General features: G+C 40.1%; 1 protein-coding gene across 2 annotated transcripts in view; it reads right to left on the bottom strand.

Moving 5' to 3' along the window:
* Positions 1–25,728, bottom strand: part of GNAL (G protein subunit alpha L) — a 184,619-nt gene continuing 158,891 nt past the window's right edge. For both annotated transcript variants that reach the window (XM_075270701.1, XM_075270702.1), the window contains exons 6-12: positions 13,105–13,159; positions 11,414–11,487; positions 10,289–10,347; positions 8,411–8,531; positions 4,119–4,249; positions 3,299–3,366; positions 1–2,188 (exon numbers count right to left, since the gene is read on the bottom strand). In XM_075270701.1, coding sequence (XP_075126802.1) covers positions 2,042–2,188; positions 3,299–3,366; positions 4,119–4,249; positions 8,411–8,531; positions 10,289–10,347; positions 11,414–11,487; positions 13,105–13,159 — 655 coding nt within the window. In that variant the 3' untranslated portion in view covers positions 1–2,041. The remainder of the gene's footprint in view (positions 2,189–3,298; positions 3,367–4,118; positions 4,250–8,410; positions 8,532–10,288; positions 10,348–11,413; positions 11,488–13,104; positions 13,160–25,728) is intronic.

Raw genomic sequence — 25,728 nt, 5'->3', positions numbered from 1 at the left:
TTTGTGTTTTTTTTTTTTTGTATATCTTTTTTTTTCTTCTCTTTTCTGCCTTGACGTGAGAGGCTGAAAGCAGCTGCAGTTTGAATGCCTGAGGTGTGCAGAAACACTTAGCCACAATACACCATATAAAATAAAAGGTAAAAAATTGCTTGACTTTGCCTCTTCATTACCTAGTCTATGTACTGTCCCAGAAACATTCTTTAAACTCCTCGGTGTCACAAAAGGCCTGCAGCCCACTGCTCTGCAATGTTGTACAAGCCTCCCCCTCCACCTGAAGGCTCAAAGAGCAGAGGTCACTTTATCAGTTGACCTGCAACTCAACAAACGCTAAAACTTGTGACATTAATAAATATTTCTGGTGCTGCTACATTGTGTGTGTACTTCCTCAACAGTATTTTTTTTTGTTTTTGTTTTTTTTTTTCCTGATACAAAGTGCATTATTTCATTTTTCCTCCATCAAGTACTCTTCAGTGTCATGTTAAAGAAAAATAGCTATAATAAAATAAAGTAAACCCACACAGGGATAAGTCTGAGCATAGTGCCATCTAAAAGATGGGTACAATTTGCAAGGGCCAGTGCCCATCAAAAAGATTTAGAAAAAAAAAAAAAAATGCTAAAAGAACAGAGGTAGCCTAAGGCTTAGTGGAATGGTATTAAACCTTTCTTGTTCAGAGAGCCATTTAAAGCAAAGCTACTTCAAAAAATTATTGTGTCCCTTCTCCGCAGAAGAGGTCAGACTCTTGTCAGTATTATATTGAAATCAGCGCTTCTCATCCTTACCCCAGAGGGGCAACTTCACATTTCCCTGCCTCTAAAATATGTAGATCCTAATATAATTTATTTCTCTCTATATATATCTATATATTTTTATATCAATGATTAATAACATGAACTTTAGAAAGGTGCGGTCTGTGATATAAAAAACAAAACAAAAAACTAATAAAAAAACAAAACAGTTCTGATATTGCCTCTCAGGACATCTCATCTCTGCCTTTTCAATCCGGGGTACTCCACAGACAGCTATGTAACAGTTCTAAAGAATCAGGAGTGTGTAAAGGGATTGCCATAGTAATAAATATGTCGTCTCCCTGCCCCATCGTGGCCTGCACACTTACTGCAGACTTGGTTGGGTTTGCACACCAAGACGGGCACCTTCATCCTTGCTTTACGGCACAATAGTTACAGGAACCACATTCCTTTCCACAATGTACGCACCGCTTTCCATTGTATGAGGTGAACCGACAGCCGATCAGCCTGTTAGTTCACCGGAAACATCACCGAGAAATGAAGCATGACGTGCACCGTTCTGAAGTGATGTCACCAGAACCTAGTGAATCAATAGCATAAATATATTAGCTCTGCCCACAAAATATGTGGACTACGTATCTTATAGGCACATTTCAATAGATGCCAATAGCCCCCAAGGAGTTTAGGGTGAGCTGCAGGATTTTGTGTAATTGTACCCCAGATTTTTGTAATGTGGTCACTTTATGAACAATAGTCCCTTTTAGCGGGAAGGGGTATGAGAAGCGTCTGCCCAATGCATGCTCAGCCTAGCAGGAAGAGGCGTGCAGGAATTCTTCAGCTGGCAAAGCTGCAGAATTGACAGTGAGGGGCACACTGCGTATGTGAAATTGGAACTGGGGGCTACTTTATGATCCCGCCATTTACAAAAGTGTCTGCGAAGGTGAGAAGTGCTAGATTTACTAAGGATACATGAGTTGCAAAAGCTTAAATCTATGCTCTGATAAAAGGCCAATAGGTTTCCTAGTTACGGGTGAGAGCAGCACTGGTATAGTGGAATGATTTAAAAAAAAAAAAAAAAAAGTGTAAAGCAAAACAAGGACAGAAAACGCCCTCTCTCATAAAACAAAATTGGGGAAGAAAATCCTCGCTGAACAAAAATACCAAAAATAAAAGGGTAGAAGCCTAGAAAAAAGTGCGCTGTGGGGATGTTCCAACCTGTGTGGAGCAGTACAGAGGAAAGAGACAGAAAAAAGTAGCAAAGTATTTAAAACCACAGGCTCCATGGTGAGAACGATTACAAGAGTTCATATTGGCGGAGGTGCATTCTCTGGATGATATCTCGACAGTCATTGAAAACTCTGCGAATGTTCTCCGTGTCTACGGCACAGGTAAAATGAGGGTAGCAGTAATGTCTTCCATCGCCACTTGCCGTGCTTATCCTCTGCAGAAACACAAACAGGCCTCTTTTTAGATACTCAGCAAAATTCATTACAAGAACACAGATCTAGAAAAACAAGTTCCAGTTCTAAAGTCCTCCAGAATAAAATAAAGGACACAAGAAAATGTTTCAGCTCATAGAAGAGATGTGTCACCAGGGGGTTTGTGTTATTAAAACCAGTGAAATAGCTCAGTTTTTTTTCTTACCTGATTATGAATTTTTATTCTATTTTCTGTACCTGATTATGGGGGCTGCCATCTTGCCTGAGCTTCTCCTCTGCTCTGTTAACAGCATTTAGTTGTAGATATGTTTTACATCATAATTAGAGATGAGCGAATACTATTCGAAACGGCCGTTTCGAATAGCACGCTCCCATAGAAATAAATGGACATAGCCGGCCGCTTCCATTTATTTCTATGGGAGCATGCTATTCGAAACGGCTGTTTCGAATAGTGTTCGCTCATCTCTAATCATAATCATGGCCATAGACAGTCTAATAGGAGAGTTTTCTAGCTCTGTGCAGAGGAGTAGATAAGCTGTGACATCATCTATTACCAGTAGTGAATGCAGTGATGGCTCATTGGGTTCAATAATAGAGGTGTTTTTTTCCATTGTAACTTTGTCTGTTACATAAAGGAGGTGACTGCTGCAAAGAACCCTACAGAATTGGCAAGTGTCAGGGTATTATTAGGGTAAGTTTAAATGGAGTTTTTTGGACCGTAACCTGAGGCGGAGGCTGCTTCAGGTTCTGAGGTAGCTGCGACTGAAAGCTGGTCATGAATCCGCCTCAAAATCAGCCTCCAAATAAAGCCTCTCAATAGAGTTCTATTGGGAGGCTTTTTTTTGGAGGTTGTTTCCTGACCAAATTCCTGACCAAAAAACTCAGTGTGAACTCAGCCTTAGGGTTGGTTTTATGGGTGTGATCAGGAAAAGAGTTGGTGGAGCTTGAGAGGGGGTTGCGTATCTTTCATCAAATCCATCTATATGCTCCTTTGTTTTAGGTTGGATAAACACTTCACTTTTAATAAATGTTTGGCTTTAAAACATGTAAGGCAATTTTATTCTTGTAGCAAACAAAGATAAAGAGTTTAAACAAGCATTAAAATCACTTACTAAAAATTCATCTCTGATGAAAAACTTGGCTCTGGTCACTTTGGGATCTTCTCCTGCGTCTGGTGTTGCTGCAGAAAAGATTTAGACAGATCTAGTAAACCAAACTGTACTCCAGTATTTCTTGTAAATCTAAGATGATTTGTTTCAAAGTCTTCACAGCTTAGGTCCCTAAAAGAGCCTAAGCCGTGGAAACAAACATCACTGGCCGTAAGGAACAGGCTAATGAACAAGGCCTAGGAAGAAAGCAAAGTGCATAGACTCCACAGGAGAAGTTCTAAAACATTACAAACAGCTTATACCTGTGCAATATTCCACGTAAAACTTACAGGCTACCTTACAAACCGCATCATAAATGGTTAGTAGATGTAAGAATCAGCTCTGGGATCTACACCCATCCCTAAAATGGCCCCCAAAGTTCTCCCCCATATCGTTCCCACTGACCGTGAAATCCACAGTGTTAGCAGTGGTAGGGTTTTACAGAAACAGCTAAGCTCTCTGCCATGCGGTTTCCATAAGTTCTGCAAGTTACAGAAACAGCGTGGTTTGCTGTTCTATGTGGTTTCTGTAACTACCATTCATTCTATGAACTATAAAAACAGCGTAGCTCAAAGATTTGCACCCTTTCTGTAAATCCAACCAACACTGACAGCCTGGATTTGACAGTCAGTAGGGATGGGGTGAGCTAGATCCTGGGGAGATTCATTCTAGAGACGGGTGTGGGGCCGAGAGGTGGGATTCACATCTATCACACGTGGCGCATCCTGTCATAAATGTCTTATGGTCAACCCTCTACAATATGGTAAACAGTCACGTTTCTTACCATCGTCGGGTACAGTGTAGCGCACGTATTCTGGGAAGTAATCTTCTATTTTTGATTTCCCTGCCAAGACTTTTTCAGCCAGCATATCTTGTTTGTTCAAAAATAAAATGACAGATATAGTCCGTAACCACCTGTAGATGCAGAAGACAGATTTGTGAGCTCAAACAGATCTACACTGAGGTCCTAACTAGAAGACTTCTCATGACATCCTATAATGTTCATCCATCAGAAGAGAAAACAGAGATAACTAGAAAGGTGTGATACTGGCATATCAAGGAGATACAGTCAATGACAACATTTGAGACAGAATTTACACCTTTGTATCTTTGGTGTTATAAAGCCCTCTGCTCAGCCAGGTTCCAGGATCATTATTTTTCAATATAACTTTAGACATAAAGATGGTAAATGCTGCTCGGTCTTACAATCCAGGATGCTTTGGATTTTGTCAGTTTATAAGATCACTGCTGCCACCATGTGGCCAGCATAAAGGTTGTTCATAATAGATAGTTAAAGGATTCTGCTGTATATTTGCAGAGAGAACTATTAGGGTACTAGCAAGAGGACCCGGCTTCGCACAGGTATATTTATATATATTTTGTTTGTGTAGTGGCCCTATAAGAATTGCCCAGTTTTGCACTCACGTATTTCATATGTCGTTTGTGTCTCTGCCCGCGACTGTCTGCATGTTGTTGGCATCGATGATCCGCCTATATTCATCAAATTGCTGCTGTCGATGGTTTGCCTGCTCTGCCGTTTCTGCAGCTCTTAAAGGGGTTGTCCCATCACAAGGATCCTATCTATAATGCTTGTTAATGTGGATGTAAGACTTTTCCTAAATACAATGCTTCAGCAAAACTGCTTTGTTTGTCCACTATCTTACTTTATTCAGTTCTTTGTGGCCACAGCCCTGACTTAGCTGCTCCTGAGTCAAATGATGTGTCTGCCTGCTCTGAGGGGGGAGGGAGGAGGGGCTAAGTGCAGGGAGTGAGCCTGTGTATCTAGCTAATCCTGTGTCTACACCATGTGACCTAGGTCCTGCACTCAGATAGAGGAGCTGCTTTCATTTCTTCTGTTCTCCCAGTTATCAGGCTAGCTAATTCAGTTGTGTTCATTATGGCAGAGACAGGCAGTGTCTGTATGTAACGCAGAATGGAGTTGCTGCTGCCTGTACTTCATAGTTCAATGTGGGTGGGCGGGGCTACACATAAATTTGGGGGCGGAGCTAAACGGCAGGTTGCCTGTGAAACCCCGCCCACCAAATGATGCAAGAAACCAGGAAGAAAGAAGATTTTACAAGAGTGAAGACTGCTGAGTATGTGAGGTGGGAATACCCCTTTAAGCTGTCGTGATGCTGAACTTGTTTCTCACGCTGTGCCTGTGATTGTTTTGGCATCTCAGCAGGTCGCTGGGACACCATATAATGAGCGTGTTGTTGGCGTTGATGATCAGCCTGCTCCGGCATTTCGGAAACCGTCAAGCTAGCCTGCCACTGAACTCATTCCTCACGCTGTGCCCGTGATTTTTCCAGCATCTCAGCAGCTCGCCAGGAAGCCATATAATGAGCGTGTTGTTGGCTTTGATAATCCACCTGCTCCGGCATTTTGGCAGCTGTCAAGCTGGCCTGCCACTAAACTCATTCATTGTGCTGTGCCCGTGATTGTTCCGGCATCTCAGCAGCTCGCAAGGATGCCATATAATGAGCATGTTGTTGATGCCTATGATCCCCGTCAGCTCCACTTGAGGAGAACTCTGTTAACGTCTGGCTCCTTCATAGCTGGCGTTGTGTTAGAATTTTGCTACAAATTAGTTCTTCTTTTTCCCGGCATGTTCAAAAGTAGCAAACTGCCAATTTGGATTAAAGGTGTTTTCCCATCCAGTGTGTGAGCACTGCCTGGAGCAGATCAGATAATATGCAGATGTGTGTACAGAATTCACTGAGGGTTAGTGTGTGTTTACACAGAGAGATAACAGACCTGGGACGTGAGATAAGGCCGCTGCAAGTGCAGTGTAATATAGTATACGAACATAAATTCATAACAGTCGTGAAGCCATGTCATTTACCAGGAAAAAAGTAGCCTGTGTGTTAATCGAGGTTACAATCTATCTATGTGCCAAATTTCATTCAAATCCGTTCAGCCGTTTTTGCGTGATTGAATAACAAACATCCAAACTTTATTAAGTATTAAGTATAGGAAGGATAGGATTATAATATTAGTAGGATAGGATTGTTCACACTATTTTTTTTTTTCAGGTGGATTTTGAAGTGGAATCTACCTAAAAAAAAAGCCTCTCAACTCTCCCATTTATTTCAATAGGAGTTAGATGTCAAGACCTATCTTTAGTCAGATTCCACCTTACATAGTCCACTGAAATGAATGGAAGGCGGAAAAAATCTCTAGCTTTTCTTTTGTTCCACCTTCCATTTAGTTCAAGGGGCTTTGTGAGGTAAAATCTGCATGCAGGTAGGTCATGATCCCCCCCCCCCCCACTTGCTGTAAAAATCAGATAACCCCCCCATCAATGTCTTCCTGTGTCCAGAATGGGTCCTCCTCTCCTCTTGAAACCGCTGAGCAGTCTGGAGGCGAGTTCAAGACATGGGCAGTAGAGATGGCCATCCATCTCTACTGCACATGTCTCACAGTTACTTTCGGTGTATATGCAGTGTCTCCAGGCTGCGCACATTGAAGAGGGGAAGAAGAGTCGGCTCCCACATTGGAAGCTGGATAAGTATGATGTTATGGTGCGGGGGTGGGGGGGCTATCGGTGGGCAGGATAGTTAGCTTAGCATAGCTAGGGAGGGAGGTGGGCTTATTAGCGGGCAGGATAGTGTAGTTTAGCTAGGGAGACAAAAGAGGGGGTGTAACACAGAGAGAAGAGGAGGGGAGCAGCGACAGGGAGGTAGCGTGGAAGGTACACGAGAATTTACATAGTAGGAAGCTACACATGTAAACAAATGTAGAACATACCACGGGCACCTAGAAATCACTCAAAGCACTGCTAAAAGTATATGGGTGCACTTTTAACCCATTAATAACACTAACGGACCTTTTAATTAAAAAAAACAAAAAAAAAAAAACAATTTTGCACGGAAAACCCCTTTAGGCTGTGCTCAAGCTGTGTTGTAGGCTCCGCAGATGCTACCATATTTGACAGAAAAAAAAAAATTGTGTTGTTGCAGGCAAACTGTGAATAGTCAATGGGTTCCATTGGGAGGCCTTTATGTACGCCATGTAATGTAAACCAAGAAGAGAGCCTTACTTCCAATTATCAGACTGCAGAAGTTAAAGGGCACATTACCAGGTTTGGGATTCTTCCACCAGCAGCATCCCCTTATGCCACTCGAGATTACGGTCCCAAATTTGTCCCCTGGCTTTTTAGTTGAAGATTCCTGGACTCCTCTCCAGGGGCACCAGGTGCATGTGGTGTGTGCTGAAGCCAAGGACAGTATACCTGTACCTTCACTATGCATGTGCACATGATGGTGGTGAGGTGGCACACGTCCCAGTTAAAGATTCCCTTTAGGCATACATAAGGAGAATCATTTCACATGTGACACTTACGAACTATAATGTACTTCATGCCAGGGATTAAAGTTGGAGTTATGATTAAAGATGTTTTCCAGTTTCAGACCAATATTTAGAGATAAAAGTTATTGTCTGTGTAATAAAATGTTGTACAATTTTCCAATATACTTTCTGTATCAGTTCTCGATCTCTGCTTGCCGTCATTCATTAGACCATATCATGTGATGGACAGGGGGGTGCACAGTCTGATTGCTGTGACTGTAACGAGCTGTGCACCCGTGTGTCCATCACATGACCATGAAGTAAGCAGAATGAATGACGGCAAGCAGAGATACTGTGAGAAATTTATACAGAACATATATTGGAAAATTGTAAAACTTTATATCATACAATGAGATTTTAAGTTTCGGATGTCTGGACTATTTTTAATTTTTTTTTTTATAATAATATTGTATATTTAATTAAATGCAAAGTTTGTTACATATTCACAACATAATGTCAGGAGCTTAAAGACTATGAGAACATCTTAAAATTCACTGCAAACATTTGTCTTTGAAATCTCTGTGACAACTATTATGGCCACCATCATAGCAATTAACATAACCCAGCTTTCCTAGAGCCTGAAAATTGTCTAACTGATATTGTCTATCACAGGTCATTATATAGGTCTCATTGTAATTTTTCATCTGTGTTTGACGTGTTTAGATGGAGTAATTTCTGCAGATTACGGATAGATTTAGCCCCCTCCAAACCTAAGCAGAACTGTACCTGTTGTTCCAGATACTTTTGAACAGGTCCAGTGCTTCTCGTAGTCTGTTTGTGTTATTGTCTTCTCGAATGACCATGTTGTAACTGCTACTTGCAACTACAAAAATGATAGCTGTGACATCTGGAACAGAGAAGTAAGCACAGTCAGCAATATATCCTGTACACCCAGCAGACCAGATATAGCTGGTACCTGTCTATCAACATGAGATCAGTGGGGGTCTATTATTCTATGGATTGGGCATCAATATAAGGTAATAAAAATCCCCTTTCATTCTTGATTCATTGGAATGATCATTTACATAATACTTCGTATCAGTGGCTCAGGCTATGGAGGAATAATTTTGACCTATATGTTATAGGTGGTGTATTGTCCTAAATCTGCAGTAAAGGAAAGGTGGTTGTGCCAGTAGCAGCACACAGGACTGATATTACCAAAATCATATACATTCTAAAAATAATGGTCCTACAGAGTTAAAAATTCACATTTCCACACTGTAGACTGGTAATCTGCAGGCTACTTTTGCATTACGCCCCTTCACAGCATACACTTAACATAAGAGCCAGGAAAGCTTTAGGTCACAACTTTTAACTGAATTCAGGCGTTTCATTCAGTCCCATTGCCACAAGTGCACTGAGACATATAGTCTACTGTTACAAACACTTGTGAAAGTAGACATCACTGAATTCCAGAGGAGGACACTGACGACGTTCTTCAGCACAGTGCCAAGAAGCATTATGGAGTGCTGTAAAGATGACACTTCTCTATTTGGCAGTCTGATGGGCCACTCTAGGTTTGGTGGACACCAGGAGAACATTACCTGTTTGACTGCATTGTGCCCTCTGCAAATGGTGGAGGGGGGATAACGCTATGGTGTTGTTTCTCAGGCCTTGGCCCCTTAGTTCCTCATTAAAATAGTTATATTTAAATATAGAGATGACAAGACACTTTTGCAGATATAAGTAAATAAGTAAAAGATTTTCTCTAACCATCTTAGTACCAACAGTCATTGCCAATGGATACAACCATGAATGCATGGTCTGGCACATGTCAGAAACTCAGCCATGACTTCCTTGTGATCAGGTTATCTTTTCCTGCATGTGGGGTCTCTGCCTGATAACCTGTGCACAGTAAGGAAATCATGGCCGGGTTTCAGAGAACTATAAAAAGTTCCTGCACAGGAACCTTATGGATGATTGTTTGCGACGAGCAGACATTTATTCTATATTTCTGACAGGAATTCAGAGTGCACATGTAAACCTAGCCTAATAAAAATCACTGCACACCTATTTACTGGATGTCTATTACAAATAAAGGAAAAATATTTTTTTCTCGGAGTGCTTCTTTAATTATGCAATCCCATTATATTAGTGTATGTCCTTATTACTCACATATCTGCTCTGAATATTGTTGAACTTCTGGCAAATGGATCCCTAATGCAGGAAGTGAATTATATGTTCTATAGCCATATTTATTTTGGAATAAATATCCATTTCTCCCCTTCTGATACCTACACGTAGGAAGACCTCATCACACCATCTGTAGTGGTCGTAGGTCTAAAAATGGTACATTTATTTATAACTGGGATAAGGGTATCTGAGAAACTGCTCTGGACCCAGCTATGTAACAGGCATCATGACCTCGGCTTTGGCAGTAGGTTGTATAGCCATGCTGGTTCGTGTGATGCCATCATTTTTTAGATCAGTATCTGCTGGCACAAAAATGGAAGACATAAAAGTGGCCTATTTTAGTTTATTTCTGCATCAATACTTAGGGGAGGTTCTGGTGCCAGTTTTTACATTATATTCCATTGCAGGGGAGGCCACAACTGGTACTGTTTTATGAACATGGTAGAACAGGAAAAAGAAATAGGCGCTTACCGTTAAAACATTGGATCCATTTTCTTCTTTCATCTCTTTGTCCTCCTACATCAAACATACTGTTGGAAAGAAACATCCTGTCAGCACAAGTGAATTAGGATAACACCGTATGACAGAAGTGGACGCTCCCTAGACCTGGCCCTTAGCAGGGTCACCTGGCGATATTTATGCAGTGACTAATAGTAGTGTAATACAGACAAAACATGCAGGTGAGAAGATGCAGGATGGGTCGCTACAGCTCCAGAAAACACCTATTCCCAATGCCTACATATCTGCCATGAGCTTGTATGTGTTTCTCTCTCGCTATATACTACTGTACTATCCATGATGCTGTATCCCCATTGTAGGACTATTAAAGGATTATCTCATATAGTATAATGAAATATATGACATTAGCTGCAATTGTTCCCATCAGGAATTTTTTTCTCTGCATTCCATTCCATTACTTTACTTTGAAGTGCCAACACATAGTCAGGCATGTTGAGCCATGATGTCAAACTCATATCTTTGTGTTATTTTGTTGCTCAAAGTTACAACATAGTAGTGGAGTGGAAACTAAAACTGGCAGAACGTTTCCAGTACACGTGTTTTTGTGGTTCTGCTGCTACTTTGGCTAGCTTTAATAAAGAAACAGATCTATTAGGTCTTCTTAAGTAATGACCTGCAGCATATAAAAAACCCCATGATCATAGCTATTACATGTAGTTTTTAATACTGAAGACATCAGGTCATTTGGTAATTTACAACAGGTCCATAAAAGGTACTGGAATAAGAGAAACAAATCTGCTTTCTCCCAAAAGCATTACTTTAGTAAGCTGTAATACCAGACACAATCTATGGATAGCTGGGGCACTGTTTCTGGTAGAAGGCAGACATGCCTACAATGCAGGAATGAAATTTGATGCAATTGGATTTCATTAAACATCAGGCCACAATGTTTCTCCAGAAGAGTCCAGCCATATAGATCTTGATTTCATTTGTACTACTCCACCCATGATAGTATTATGTGAAGTAGAGCTTTAGTAAAGTATTGGCTTCTACTCAATGCAACTGCTGTATATACACACACAATATACACACAATATGTACAACACAGAAGGAATTAAAAACAGTGGTTGTACTTACTGAAAATTTACTTTGTCTACTTGAAATCGCGTTTCAAAAATCCCTGATGTCAAAACTCTGCATCTTAATAAATCCTGAAACACAGGAACATGTGTTACGCAACAAATTATGAAAGTCACATCTATGTATTCAGATACTCTTTAACCCTTCAGTGAACAGCCTGTTTCAGCCTTAATGACCATTTTTTGTATTCTTTCATCATCACATACCAAAGCTATAACATTTTCCCATCAATGGAGCTGTATGAGGACTTGTTCTTTTGCAGGACAAGTTGTAGTGTTTAAAGGGGTTGTTCAGGCAAAAAATGGTCAACCCCTTTAAATCAGCTGGCGGCAATGAAAAAGGAAAAAAAAAAAAAAAAAAATCATACTCGCCTGTCCCTGCTGCTCCAGTGTCCTGCCCCAGCGTGTTTTCTGTACCTTTTGCTCAACAGGTCTCTTCTGGAGTTCTGCTGAGCTCAATCAGCGGCTTCATCAGAACCCAGGAAGAGACCCGGCAGAAGCCCCGGGACGTGCAGGGAGGATACAGGAGCGTTGGGGACAGGCGAGTATGCATTTTTATTTATTTTTTAATTTTTTTTCACTGCCCCCGACTGATTTAAAAGTTACCTGCTTCCAGACGCCCATTGGGTTTTTACATACAGAGAGTGGTTGTCTTATTCTGAAAGGTCGTACCGATACGTCCAAGCAGTTTTCATCATTCTTCCTGTGCTCCGAGCACAGCACAGTCATATCCAGTATCCCGGATATCTACACATGAAGGGACGTGTAGCGGCCAAAGAAGGCGGGATACTGGATATGACGTTGCTGTGCTCAGAGCACACGGAGAAAGCCCCCTGTGCTTTGTGCACAGAATTAACATATAAGAATAAAGTCTGTACTTTAAAAATGGAGTCTGATAAAAGCTAAATAGAGGTAGGGATAGAATAGGCTTTCTAAAGACTATTCCAACATGTTGTTAGGCAAATCTGCCTAAATCTAATGATAGAATCCCTTTAGCAAGTGAAATGCTTTATGGCTAGGCACATTTACTGTTGTGGTTGCAACTCGACCTTGGTGTTACAAGTTATGTATTTAAAAAAAAAAAAAAAAAAAAAAGGCATAAGATGGCGCATTAGATTAAAACCAATATTTTCAGACTTGCCTGAAAAGGGGAGTAACTTTAGGGGAAGTGTGGCTTAAATGCACCAAGATTCTGAAGTGAAATTCTGACCCAAAGTAAGCAATAGTCAAGTACAGGTTAGTTTCTGAAAAGTGTGTCGAAAAATACTCTCACTACTGGCCATAAACAGACAATTTTTGTGACTAGTGATAATAATCTTATTTATAAAGGAAACAGACACTGCTCTCAACATGAAGGTAAAATGACTGGGTGGCTTGGTTACTACTGATGAGTGTCTGACTACCTCCCATCCTTAGAGCTTACTCAGACAACAGGGCCTGTCATATGAATAAGCTCTTAGTTCAATACATATTTAGGGGAATGATTTAGGAACTGATTTTAACCTCTACTGCCGACATCATTTATCAAGATCCAGGTGAAACACACTGGTCACCATCTGTAGCTGCCATCACTGGATGGTTCTTAGATCATCATACTTGAACTCATGGTAACACACAGGTTGTATATATGTTTTAGCACCCGTAACACATATAAAACACAGGCAAAATAATTACCATAAAAAACCTCACCTGATCTGTTGGTGTGTAGTCATTTTGCCTAACGTGGTCAATTCTCTCTAGAAAGCTGAAAAAGAATTGTAACAAGTAAATAAAAGATGTACACTATTAATAGATGTGGGACTATTAAAGGATTATCTTATCTTATCTTAAGGTGTATAGACATCATCTTCAGTTTATATTTATTTACTACAAAACATCTGTCATTGCAATGGTTAACCACCAGGCGGCAGAATGTACTTTTTAAAAATATCTCTAGCATTTCAGTGAAAGAAGTGACGGAAAGAAGAGCACTGTATACTGAATACTGTACATGGTAAGAGGAACCTTCACAATTGTAAAGCTTGCAGGACAGGTTGTGTCACTTTCTGCTTCCTGGAACAAGTGTGACTTCTCCAGAAGAAATATGCAGTTATTAGTCCTTCTTTGGATCAAAACTAAAGAAGTGACTTTTAATACAACTAAGGATACCTTCTCATCTGAGCCAGAGTCTTAGTCGCAGTTTTCAGCAGAAATCTCTGGATGGAAAAGTCTTGAAAGCCTGACATTTCTATCCGGCAATTTCAGGAAAAAAATGGACACCCAAAGGACCCCATAATAGTCAATGTGGTTGATGGGGATCAGTTTGTGTCCGTCATTTTCTGCGTCTCTTGATGTCAGTTATTCTGGTTTTCTGATCCTGAGATGGACCAAAATGGCAGAATAAGGGCAGTGCAGATGCGAATGCAGCGGTACAGGATACACAAGGCTAACAAACATGGCTGGTGCCACTTATGAATAATTCTGAAGCAGTTTCTGAATGAGAGAGAAATGTTACAGAGCAGATTCCCCCCTACTCACTGTCTGCAGTGTATGGCAGCTAATCTCCAATACCAGCTCAGAGAGGTATATCATGTATAAGGCTATGTTCACCCCCGTGTCGCAGTATCTGCCTGTCTGACCCCTTGGGTTACAGAGTTTTGCCTCTGTTCATCTGGTCCTCTGATTGAGCAAAACAATGGAGAGTCAATGCCAATGTGAACCTAGCATAAGCCATAGTATGACCAAAAATGGCATTGCTGCAAAAGTGAAATAAAATGACTGGTACGCTTTAACATTAATGCGCTTGTACAGCTGTGTATTCCTGTGTATTATTGACCATGAACATAAAATGCATCTCATAGGTTAGCATAGCCTGGAAGACCTTTGTTAGGCCCTGGCCTGTCACTATAAGACCGTCCTCCCAGAGACTGCAATGCTGGAAATTATTAAGAGAGGGAGCCAGAACGGGTTTCCTCCAATGCTAGCTGATAGACCAGAATGGCAGATGGAAAGCACAGTTGGCCTAACTTGGTAGATCGCATGGGCAGATCTGCTGTGCGGTGTGATCACAGCACCTTGTATCTATCGCGGTGTGTAGGTACTACTCACAAAAGGTGCATTACATATACAAACACCTATTCAGAACAGGTTCATTTCTATCTAAGACAGCATGGCTATTTTCCCACATAGAACTGGAAATGTGATCAATATATAAATACTGGGGGGCCATCCATGTGGGTTTCCTGTTCTAGTGATTGTCTGGGGTCCAAATCCCTTGTTCCTCTTCACTGCAGTAGTGTATAAAAGTCAATGGTACTGAAGGAAACAACTAAACATCATCTCGTACGGGGGAAAAAAAAGGTTACTTGGGATCCCTGTTGTAGGGGACTGGTTTGGATTCCAATGGTGGGAACTCATAATCCTACATTTATCATCTATCCTGTGGTAAATATGAGTAAATCTCCCCCCAAAAAACAAAATCTAGATTGTCAATTTACATCAATTTTTTTCAGGTTCCATTTATTAGAAATCACAAAGTATAAAATTTTCTGGGGGGGCAAGAGGGTGATGCAGCTGCACCTCCTCTATAACAAGGTCCATGTCTACCGCACTGCACAATGTATGCATTATGGCAGTATACAAGTTTACGCAGTATATAGGGAACTTCTGAGAGCCAAAACTTAATGTGTTTCCAAAGCCCTTTGAATCCACATCTATTTTCATAGACCTCCTCCCTCCATATGACAAGACTCAGTCATCTCGCTCTGCTAAACATGGTTGATCATAGAAAAAGAGAAACAAAAAATAATGGGCTGTAAGCTTACCGCCACATGTAAAGACTTCAGAGGTGCCAAACCAAACCTCCGGACCCAGGAGGTAGACGATCCAACAAAGTGAAAAGAGATGACGGCTTGCAACACTCTTGTAAAATTCAATCTTTTAATTCATTCCATTAAAATATAGAAGAAATCACACAGAAAAAAGTGCAACGAAAAAACAGAAAAGTGCCATAAAAATGCTAACGTGTTTCGGGGTGTACTGACCCCTTAATCATAGCGTATAGGTTATAGCGCATACGCTATGATTAAGGGGTCAGTACACCCCGAAACGCATTAGCGTTTTTATGGCACTTTTCTGTTTTTTCGTTGCACTTTTTTCTGTGTGATTTCTTCTATATTTTAATGGAATGAATTAAAAGATTGAATTTTACAAGAGTGTTGCAAGCCGTCATCTCTTTTCACTTTGATGGTTGATCATACTAAAAGTTGCATATGTAACAAACATGCAAGATTCACCCTAAATGACAGAGAGAGACGCAGCAACAAGATTTATGTGGGAAACTACAAAATCTGGTAAGAATTCATACACACGTGTCATGGTATCTAAATATTGACACAGTAAAACTTTAAACAGCGTGGAATAGCAGTCACTGACATAACCGGAGGAAACGGAAACAATGAGGTTATTGGGGAGGGGGCCCCATTAATTATATAAACTCTGAGAACTGTCCTTACACTCAATGATTTACTGCAGTCTTCCTGAGCCAATGTCAGATATTACAGAGCACAGCACCCTCCACCTTACACAGAGGTATGGCTTCTCCGTACACCGCGCCGCCTCACCATTGTCATCCACACACAAAGCTTTTAGCCTTGCAAATCATTAGCAAGTTTAATAGCCCATAAAACACATCTACATTTGTGCTGCAACTAATCCCGCTCCACCTGGCTTGTGTATACTGGAAAAGAAAGTCGGATTGTTTGGACTGATTAGATTTTGGAAAAATTTAAATAAATCTGTAGTAATAATAATAATAATAATAATAATAATAATAATAATAAAGAGTATCAATAATCTGTAGGATAATCAATAATGGCGACTGTTTGGTTTCGTTCACATTTTAACCACTTTTTTTTTTCCTCAACAAAAACATTTAAACTGTCAATTATACAAACAGAAGAAGCCCCAAAATTCTGCCTATATCCCCCACCCCTCCAGGTCACATCCCACAGAACAATATGCACTGAAAAGATAATCAGTATTCCGTAACCCATTTATCATGTCCCCCAAAATAGAAGGGGTTAGTTATGCAGTTAACCACTTATTATTAAGACTATAAGAGATTCAGCCATACACCTGTAACCCAAGGGTTCTTGTGGATCCTGCCCTCTAAATGGTACATATCCGACAAATACGCAAGGAATATTCCCACCCACTCTTCATATAAACGTCATGTGGATCGTCATCAAATCAATCTACACATCTCTCTAAATGTCAGTCCTAAATGATCTGTCCACAGCACCCATCTTTTGTTGATTTTACTAATGACCCCTCCTCTTCCAGTATATACATCTTTCCATGCTTAGTAACAAAGTAATTCTATCCATGTATTCTCTAGTGGTGGGACTCTGGTACACAAAGTATTCTGGCAACCACCAACATCCCAATTTCTGTGACTGGTAAGTCTTCTACATAACCCAATACACATACAAATGGAGAAAGAGTGAGGTTAGCCACATACACCCTATTCATAGTGTCCACCACATATCTCCAAAATTATTTCACATGATCACAGCATACATATAGATTGCTGGGTTTGACACGAGATTGGGCATGAAGAATATAGATGTAACTCAATGACAGAAAGAGATGTAGGTGTTTCATACACTGGTTAGAGCAGTTCTATTTGAGACAACTTATAAGCCTCACTTAGGGATAACTGTGGCATTTTCTCCAAAAATTCACACCAGTGATCATCCCTAGGCCTAATACCTCCTTCCTACTATTTAGTGGCCATTTAGCCAGGACAGGGTCCAATAGGCATGCAGAAATCCTGGTTATAATCCCAGCAGAATAATCTGATGTCTCGTACCATTTTACAAAAGGATATCGTTGCATCTGAGTATCCCGTCTCCGCCAGACAAGTGTGGTGGAGCTGTAGGTACTTAGGAAAGTCAATAGAGAACAGAGCAAATTCCTTTCCATCACAAAACTGCCCTCCCTAACATCTTGTGATATCCTTCTTACACAGAGGTAGCAGACACTAGTAAGCCTTCATTCCCCCAAAGGGCTACTCCATTTTTAAATTGACCCCCCTCACACACAAAAAAACCCCCAAACAAGCAGCAACATTACTACGTCCATGTTACACGTTCTAACCCAAGCCCTGGCTACAATATCGCACCTATGTAAAGATAAAGGGACAGAGAAAACTATAGAAATGCGTCACCAAAAAGATGCAGAGATCATTTGAATAGTCCTAAACACCCCCCCCCCAAAAAAAAAAATAATAAAAAAATAAAAAAATAAAAATAAATTGTTGAATGAACATTTATGAAAAACATGAAACCAAAAAGCCGGAACCTGAAGTGGTTAAAGACTGCCACAGACATTTACAGATTGTATGATAATAAATGTAACTGAGGTACATGTGAACTGCTGCAAGGGGTAGTAATAGAAACCCTTCTGATGTGAATGGTGCAAGGGGTAGTAATAGAAAGCCTTCTGATGTGAATGGTGCAAGGGCTATTTTTCTATTCATAAACACGTAGCTGTAACCCACTAATACATAGAAACGTATCAGTCTGAACACTCACTGAACCCATCTAGAACTGTAACCACAGATCACCAAATGCCTTGGTGTAAGGGAGCCCTTATTACTGGATTCAGCACAGATTGCAGAAGAATTAAACTTCAAGCAGGACAGGAGAAATGTGAAAACTAAAGGGTTCACTATAGAAGTCTTGTGAGCCGGCAGCCGAGTGGCCTAGATAAATGCTGCAGTTGTGCTGGCAGCTGATATTCCTGATCTGATGCCAGACACTGGACCTGTGCCAGTGAGGCCACACTTTATGTCTCCAAAGCTGGGCACGGTCACAGGATTATAGGCATGCTTTAAAGAGGCCCATACTTGCCATTCCATACAATCCTTACCTTGCTGTATTATCTGTGACAGGAGCTTACGTTATAGAAGCTGCACACTGCTCTACACCATGTACAGCTACATACAATGTAGGGATGGCCAAGCCTGCCAATATTCCCTCCTTCACAATCAGCAAAAAAAGTATGGAAGGTATGAAGACAAAGACAAGAGAAGCTCTGGGGGTCTGAGGTGACACCGTTCATGTTGTACTATCCTCTGCTCGAGTCACTATTTGTCCGCAGCTAAATGACATGACAGACAACAACTGTATGTTAATATATATACAGTATATATAGATATAAATAAAATATATTTCTTTTTACAATAAAGCAAAGCTCAAGTCAAATTTACTATTTAACTAATTTCTAGTTTATGGCAGAGTTGTGGAGATGGCAGCAGTCATATATATCTATATCTATCTCGCTGGAAGATTCATGGAAAGTGAATAACTCCAACCCCACATAACAGATCCATCAGAAGGTGAAATCAGAACCTCCACTATCAGCTATAATGGCAGCCAGGGGCATGTGAACCATGTTCAGGTCATGAGGGAGACTGAAAAAAACATTAAAAAAATGAAATAAAAAATAAATAAATTACATACGTACATATATATATACACACATATATATATATATATATATATATATATATATATATATATATATATACACATATATATATATATATATATATATATATATATATATATATATATACACACACACATATATATATATATATTTATATTTTTTTTTTAAATAAAAGGTATTAAAAATCAAAAACTTATTTTACATAATATACTCTATCACTGCATCCAAAATTGTCCGAACTGCAGCATTTATCCCGCCTAAAAAAAATAAAACTGTGTATATTGCTATTTTTAGGTCAAAGATAAAATAAAGAAAGTGATCAAAAAGTTCCATGTATCTCATATTGGTACTACTTTGCTTTTTAAGTAGTAAAATAAACCCCCCAAAAACTATATAAAATGGCTAATGTAGCAATAGTTTAGTTGCTATACATTATATGAAACATTTAATGGTACCACTAAAAAATATAACGTGCTCAGCAAAAACAAACCCTTTTATAGATATGTAAACAGAAAAGTAAATTTAAAAAAAGAAAAAAAAAAAAACTTTTGGAAGGCGTAGGGGCTGTCCATAGGTTGTGTGTAGTAATGCAGCTCACCCCTTCACTTCAGCTTAGAAGTAGTCCCAGACACCACCCATGGACAAGTGTGGCACTGTTTCTGGAAGGAACAAGCCACATTTTTCTAATTCTGGACAACCCCTTTAATAGAATACATGATTTAGTGACTGGGCTTAAGGTCTCACTGATGAATCTGTTGCATGTTACACTGGAGGAGAGGCTGGCCCACCATTTACACTCTGTGTTTAGTCTTGGAGATACCCTTGAGGTAATCTATCTGTATTCTGGAGTATACAATACCAAGAAGATGAATGAAAATTCTAATTAAAGGTATTTAAAAAAAAACCCCAAAAAAAACAAAACAAAAAAAAAAAAACACCCACCACACCAAACAGGAGTACCATTAGTCTTTCACATGGAATGCTATGGTGACATAAATAACACAAATAAATGCCGGGCTACCAGCGAATTAAGCGAGTCCAAGCCTTACCTAACTAAGGGTCTTTGTAATCGACTTCTTTTTAAACAAACAGATGCTCAATGACTGGGGAAGTTTACCATTCGTACCCTGGTGTAAATTAGGACGGTGGAGTTTATATAGACGGGAATATCTCGCTGACAGTTATAAAAAACAGATTTAGTGCAGAGAGGCTGGAAATGATAAATGCACATATACATGCACAGACACAGACAAGAAGGCCAAGTGTTCTAAAAATACTTTCTGTTGCATATCCTCCCAAAAACTGAGCTACATAAACAGGACTGTGCACACTGAAGTACCTGTTCTACATCTCACCGCACATGTATAAATAGGACAATGTTACATTAAACAGAGGATTTCATTCCCTACTTGTCTTCTGACTTCATACTGTAACAATAGCCCATACAATAGGCAGAATCATGCAGATACAATGAACAGTGGATTCTTTATTGATACATGAAGTGCATGTTCTATTAAAAGGTTATATAGCAAAGAGGACGGCGAGGCAGATTTATCATTATTGCCCTAAATTTAGACAACCATCAACAAAGAACAAACTGAACCAAATTCATTATGGTTGCTATATTTCCCTATAGGTTTGGCACACCTATCCCAAAAATGAACCCCCTTCCCAGCCCTTCTCTGACTGCGACCTTGCTGAGAAGGCTGTCCTTGATGGTTGGGGTTACGAAAACAGCATATCAGGTAAGACCTAGGGAACAGAGGCAAGATAGGTGCTATCAGATACTTATGGCATACTCAGTGGACTAGAAAGCGGCCCCTCCCTTGGCTTATAACATCTGCCCCTGTAAACTGCTGAAAAGCTAAACTAATGCGAATATTATTAGTGATAATGTCTGAGCAAATTTGGAAACTTTACTGAACTGTTCCAACTACAGTAACATATAGCAAAGCACAGCAAAAAAAACCAAAACAAAACCCCCCACAGTAGAGAAAGAAACACGTCGCTGAACCGCAGCAGAAAAAATCTGCTTTTCCCTCGTATTTTTAATACTTGCTTCCTCAAATGAGGAGGGGAAAAACACAAGGATTCCACAGGTAAAATAATTTTTTTTTTTTTTTTTTTATAAAATGAGATGAGATTAAGTGATATCACATTCACTTTGCTGTGACTATAATACTTTGTGCATTTTTCAGCAACAGTCAAATCGCTGCGTTTCAGCAAAGTGTGGCTGGGTTTACACACTTTTTTTATTTTTATTTTTTAAACTTAATAGCATGGTTTTTATTTGCAGTACTGCAAATTACACATTTTTACTATGCCAGGGAACCAGACGTTTTCATTTCAATAGCCGTTACCATACATGTGTAGTAGTAACATGCAATTACTGCAATTCTTGTGTTAAAAAAACAAAAAAACAAAAACGCACAACAAAAAACTGTACACTCAGCCTCGTTTCAGAACTACATGCAGTTTTTAACTGCAGTTATGAGAGGTCAGTAAGGCTCTATACACATGACTAGCATGCTGACCCATTTGTCGCTATGGCTCCAAACACATGCCTGTATATTATCACAAGCCGTGTATGCAGCAGTGAACTCAGGCAAAAACTTAGGACAGGTACGTTCAGCAGCCTGGAATCACTAGATGAAGTGAATGGGTCCATGGAGGTGAAGGGCGGCACAAGGATGACATCTTTGTGCTGACCGTGCAGTTTTAGGTCTATGCGCATGTAGCCTAAACGATGGGTTTCCAGTTTAATAGCAATTGGCATAGTAACATGTGCTGCCCGTTATTGAGGAAAAAAAAAAAAAAAAAAAAGCCCTATAAACACAACCACAAGTGTAAAATCACAATACAGGTGACGTGTTACTTATTACTGCAATGGAAAACTACATGCAGTTTTTCAGCTAAAAATTGTAGTGTAAACTCAGCCTTATTGACCATTACAATATGACACGGTTTGCAATATCACTAATATTCTGTTCAGATAAATAGTTACAGGGACAAACAGTGATCTGTTTTATTATTGCCCACCAGTGGTCTGTCAGACGCTCTCTGCAGTGGAATATATTGCTAACTAGGGAAAATAGTACCAAAATAAGCCAGTAGGTGGCACCAGAGTCCTAGAGCTCAGCAATACAACAAATGGAAACAAAACTATGGGCTTGTGAAAGGGGTTCTGGTAAACGGCTTATAAAAATCCCTATAAATATAGACTTCACACAGCTATTTGTAAGATACAAAGAACATGTAATTTACAGTGTGTGGACAATGCAAAAATCTGTTCTACATTAATGAAAATTTCTCTTTCCAAAGTTAAATACTAAACATAGTTTCCAACTGCTATCATTTGTATCAGGCAATTCCTATAGGATTATATGGTGAAAGGAGTTGTAGATGTGCTTTTAGTTATAGTCACTGTCTTAGTGATTTATTGCTGCTATATATTTTACTCACTGTGACAGTAGCCTGGCTGACTTTAGCTTTGCTCAGTTACATATTGTCTAACTGTGTATGAGGCAGTCTAGAATCCTATACCAACAATGGCTCAGTCCAGTCCTCCATGCTCTACACTGCAGCTTTCCTTGTTCAGGCTTCTGTACATGACGTGGTGCCTGTCTCTTTAAGAGAACCTTTCACTACTTTCACCAACTCTCCAACCTATCCTTCAATGTGTGCTACTCCTTTGATACTGGTGGAGTTGGAATTTTCTCGCTAGCCCCCACCTTGGCTGGTCATTTCAGCACCCAATATGCTACTCATGCACTTCTACAGTAAGGTGGGTACTTGAAGGATTTCTGCTATGGCACAAGCCCACCTACTTGGCAGCAAATGACCTAATATTGGGTGCTGAAACAAATAGCATTGATTGCTCAGCAATGGTGGGGCTAGAGACAAAATTCCAACTGCCCCAGAATCAGAGGAGTGGCACACATTGAAGGATAGCTTGGAGAGTTGGTGGAAGGTTCTCTTTAAGAGGCTGGCACCTCAATGCTTTGATTATGTACAGCACCAATTGCTCATGAATTTGGGGGACTAGCGAAAAACCAGCTGCATTAAGAAACAGTGCAGTACTGTCTATTTAGGGGTGCAAAGTGTTCGAGTTGGTGGTGAAAGGACCTCTTTAAATAATGAAATAAATGGGTCTCAGGTGCCCGCCACAGCGTATCCTCTGTAAAACCTTTGAACACTATGTGACAGATCACAATAAATCACAAAAACATTTTCTTAATCCTTAAGTCTATAATGCAACTCTTTATTAACCCACACACAAGTATGTGTTTGTCACATGTCCTTTGCTAGATTTTGCTTTATACAGAAAGGTGAAATGAACAAGCACCTGTACTTTTTTTTTTCTAAGAAAAGCAGCTCCCCTTTGCACCACTACATGAACAATTATGTGACAGCTTCCCTAAAGCAGACATTTATGGATTATCGAATGGTATGTCATAAATGTCTCATGTATTGTAGATAGGAATTCAACAACTAGGACACCACCAAACCTGAAAAAAGGGGGAGTACCCGGTTTCCCGTTCACAGCTGAATCTACTATTCACTACAATGGCCAAACGTCACCAGAAATGGGGCACCGGGCAATCTATATCTCAGGATTGGCGATGGCCCCAATAGCCAGAATCCCCAGTAATAGGAAATTTAAGACCTATGAAATCACAAATGTCACTAATCTCTATTTAAAGACTCAGGATCTATAAATTCTGGATTTGTGGAAACTTTCTGACTTCCATCTCACTATCCCAACACAAGAAATGCAGTGTGTATTCACACATTGTACACACACATTCACACATGCATTATGCTGCAGTCCTAAAGATGTCCTTGAAAAGGTGAAATTGTTACAGGATATAATTGGAAAATCTAGGATATTGTGCCATTGTATATGAAGGATTAGGAGAGAAATCGAGGCTCTAGTTTGGAAGTTACATATCACTAAGAGTTCCTGCTTCCTGTCCGGCTGTTCACACCCTCTCCATACACTGAGACAGTCTATACAGAGCTGCTGCCAATGTCATTTGCATCTCTTGAGGAATCCCAGACATTCTTGCTTGCAGAATTGAGGCTGTAACAGGTTCTCTTATAACCCACATCATAATCCAAAGTGTGAACGGAGGCCATGGATCTACCACGTAAACAAACCCAGAGCCTTGCTAAGATGAATGACATCCTATTTGCAACACCTGGAGAAAGCGCATTGAAGAATATCTTAGTATTACCTGGTCACTGAGATAGTTACTATAGTAAGATCAAAAGCTGTACAAGCTATAGTCTGCTTACATGGCCAAGATCACAGGAGGGAAACCTGTATGTCCAGCATCTGAACATTTACCTGCTGACAGTCCATTAAAGCTTTTATTTATTTATTTATTTTTTTAAAGACCCAAACTCTCACGATCAGGAAATCCATATTCTTACCCCTTCACAAGCTGCGCAAAAGATTGCTTTTTTTAAAAAAAATTAGTTTTTTTTTTTTTGGGGTAAATCCAAGCAAATGCCAATGGGAACTGTGCAATTAACTGGTGATGGGATCTGGAGGAAAAGGGAACCAGATCGGACAAGATTTTATAGTGTGGTATTTCGCTTTGCTTTTATACCATCCAGAATACTGCTGCATATAAAGCTTTAACTAGTGATATCTCATTTTTATAGCTAGAACTTCAAAGCAAGTGATAGCTGGGGATCTCCGCTCTCCTATGTCACTAGAACCACTGCTCTAGGAGGTAGAAAAATCAAAAGATACAGCTATATGAAGTGCCCCTCCCCCCACAACTGTTACATCTGAATACACTGACATCATACAGGGGGTACGGGATGGACTTTCCTTAGTTAGAATGTTTGCCACAAAGAACTTTAGAGCCTGTTCTCTACTTAAAAGTACCCGGTTTCTCAAAAAATCCTACCCTAAAAATAAGCCCTAGTTACAAGTCAGCACCTCCAGAGCTATGTCACGTGGTGTCACTGAGGTGGAGAATAGGCAATATTGTAGCTCCAACCATCTAGGACAAGTACCCCACTACCTCCTGCCACGGAAGAGCAAAATACGCTCACCTGCTCTCAAGTGTTGCCTCCTGCATTCGCTTAACAAATGCCACCTCCTGGCCCTTACTATACCTACGTAACCAGACATCAGGTGCTACCTCTGCTTACTCCCACAAACGCAGCAACTCCACCACAGCGCCTCCCCCTTAGAGTAAAGAAGAGGAAATTGAGAGGGCATGGTGCCACTGCCACAGAAGGTGTTTAGAGGGAGAGTAAGTTAGTTTAAGACCCACTGACACCGCATCATCCATTGTGAATATAAATCAGGGTTAGGATTACTAACCATAACAATTTTACAAGATTCGCTCCGGTGCCTGAAAATGAGACCTAACACCAAAAATAACCTTTTTTTCGGAGAAACACAGGCAGTAAAATAGGTTCAGAAAATATATTACCACAACAAATGACCTAGACAATAGTAAAATGTAAATGCTTACAGTTTACAGGGGTTACCCGATTTATTTAAATATTGCTCATATAAAAGGATTCTTAATAAAAACAGCTTACTAATATACATCACGTTTGGCGATTTCCGAAGTTTACCCCATATCCATGCAGATCACGAACCCAACTGTGACATTTCGTTGACAAAACGTCACAGCACCACGTGACCTATTGGAAGCCAAGTATCGCTACAGCCCCTCTTCCAGCGCATTTGTGTAGAGGCATTGCTGAGTCACAGTGGGTCAAACCCAAAGTTTGTGACACCACTGCGGCAATAGGGAGGAGTAAGAGGCAGTGTGTATACTCTTCCCCTAG

This window comes from Leptodactylus fuscus, chromosome 4, assembly GCF_031893055.1.
Source record: "Leptodactylus fuscus isolate aLepFus1 chromosome 4, aLepFus1.hap2, whole genome shotgun sequence".
NCBI lineage: Eukaryota > Metazoa > Chordata > Amphibia > Anura > Leptodactylidae > Leptodactylus > Leptodactylus fuscus.
Note: the sequence above shows the minus strand (reverse complement) of the source record. Positions and strands in the feature narration are given on the sequence as shown.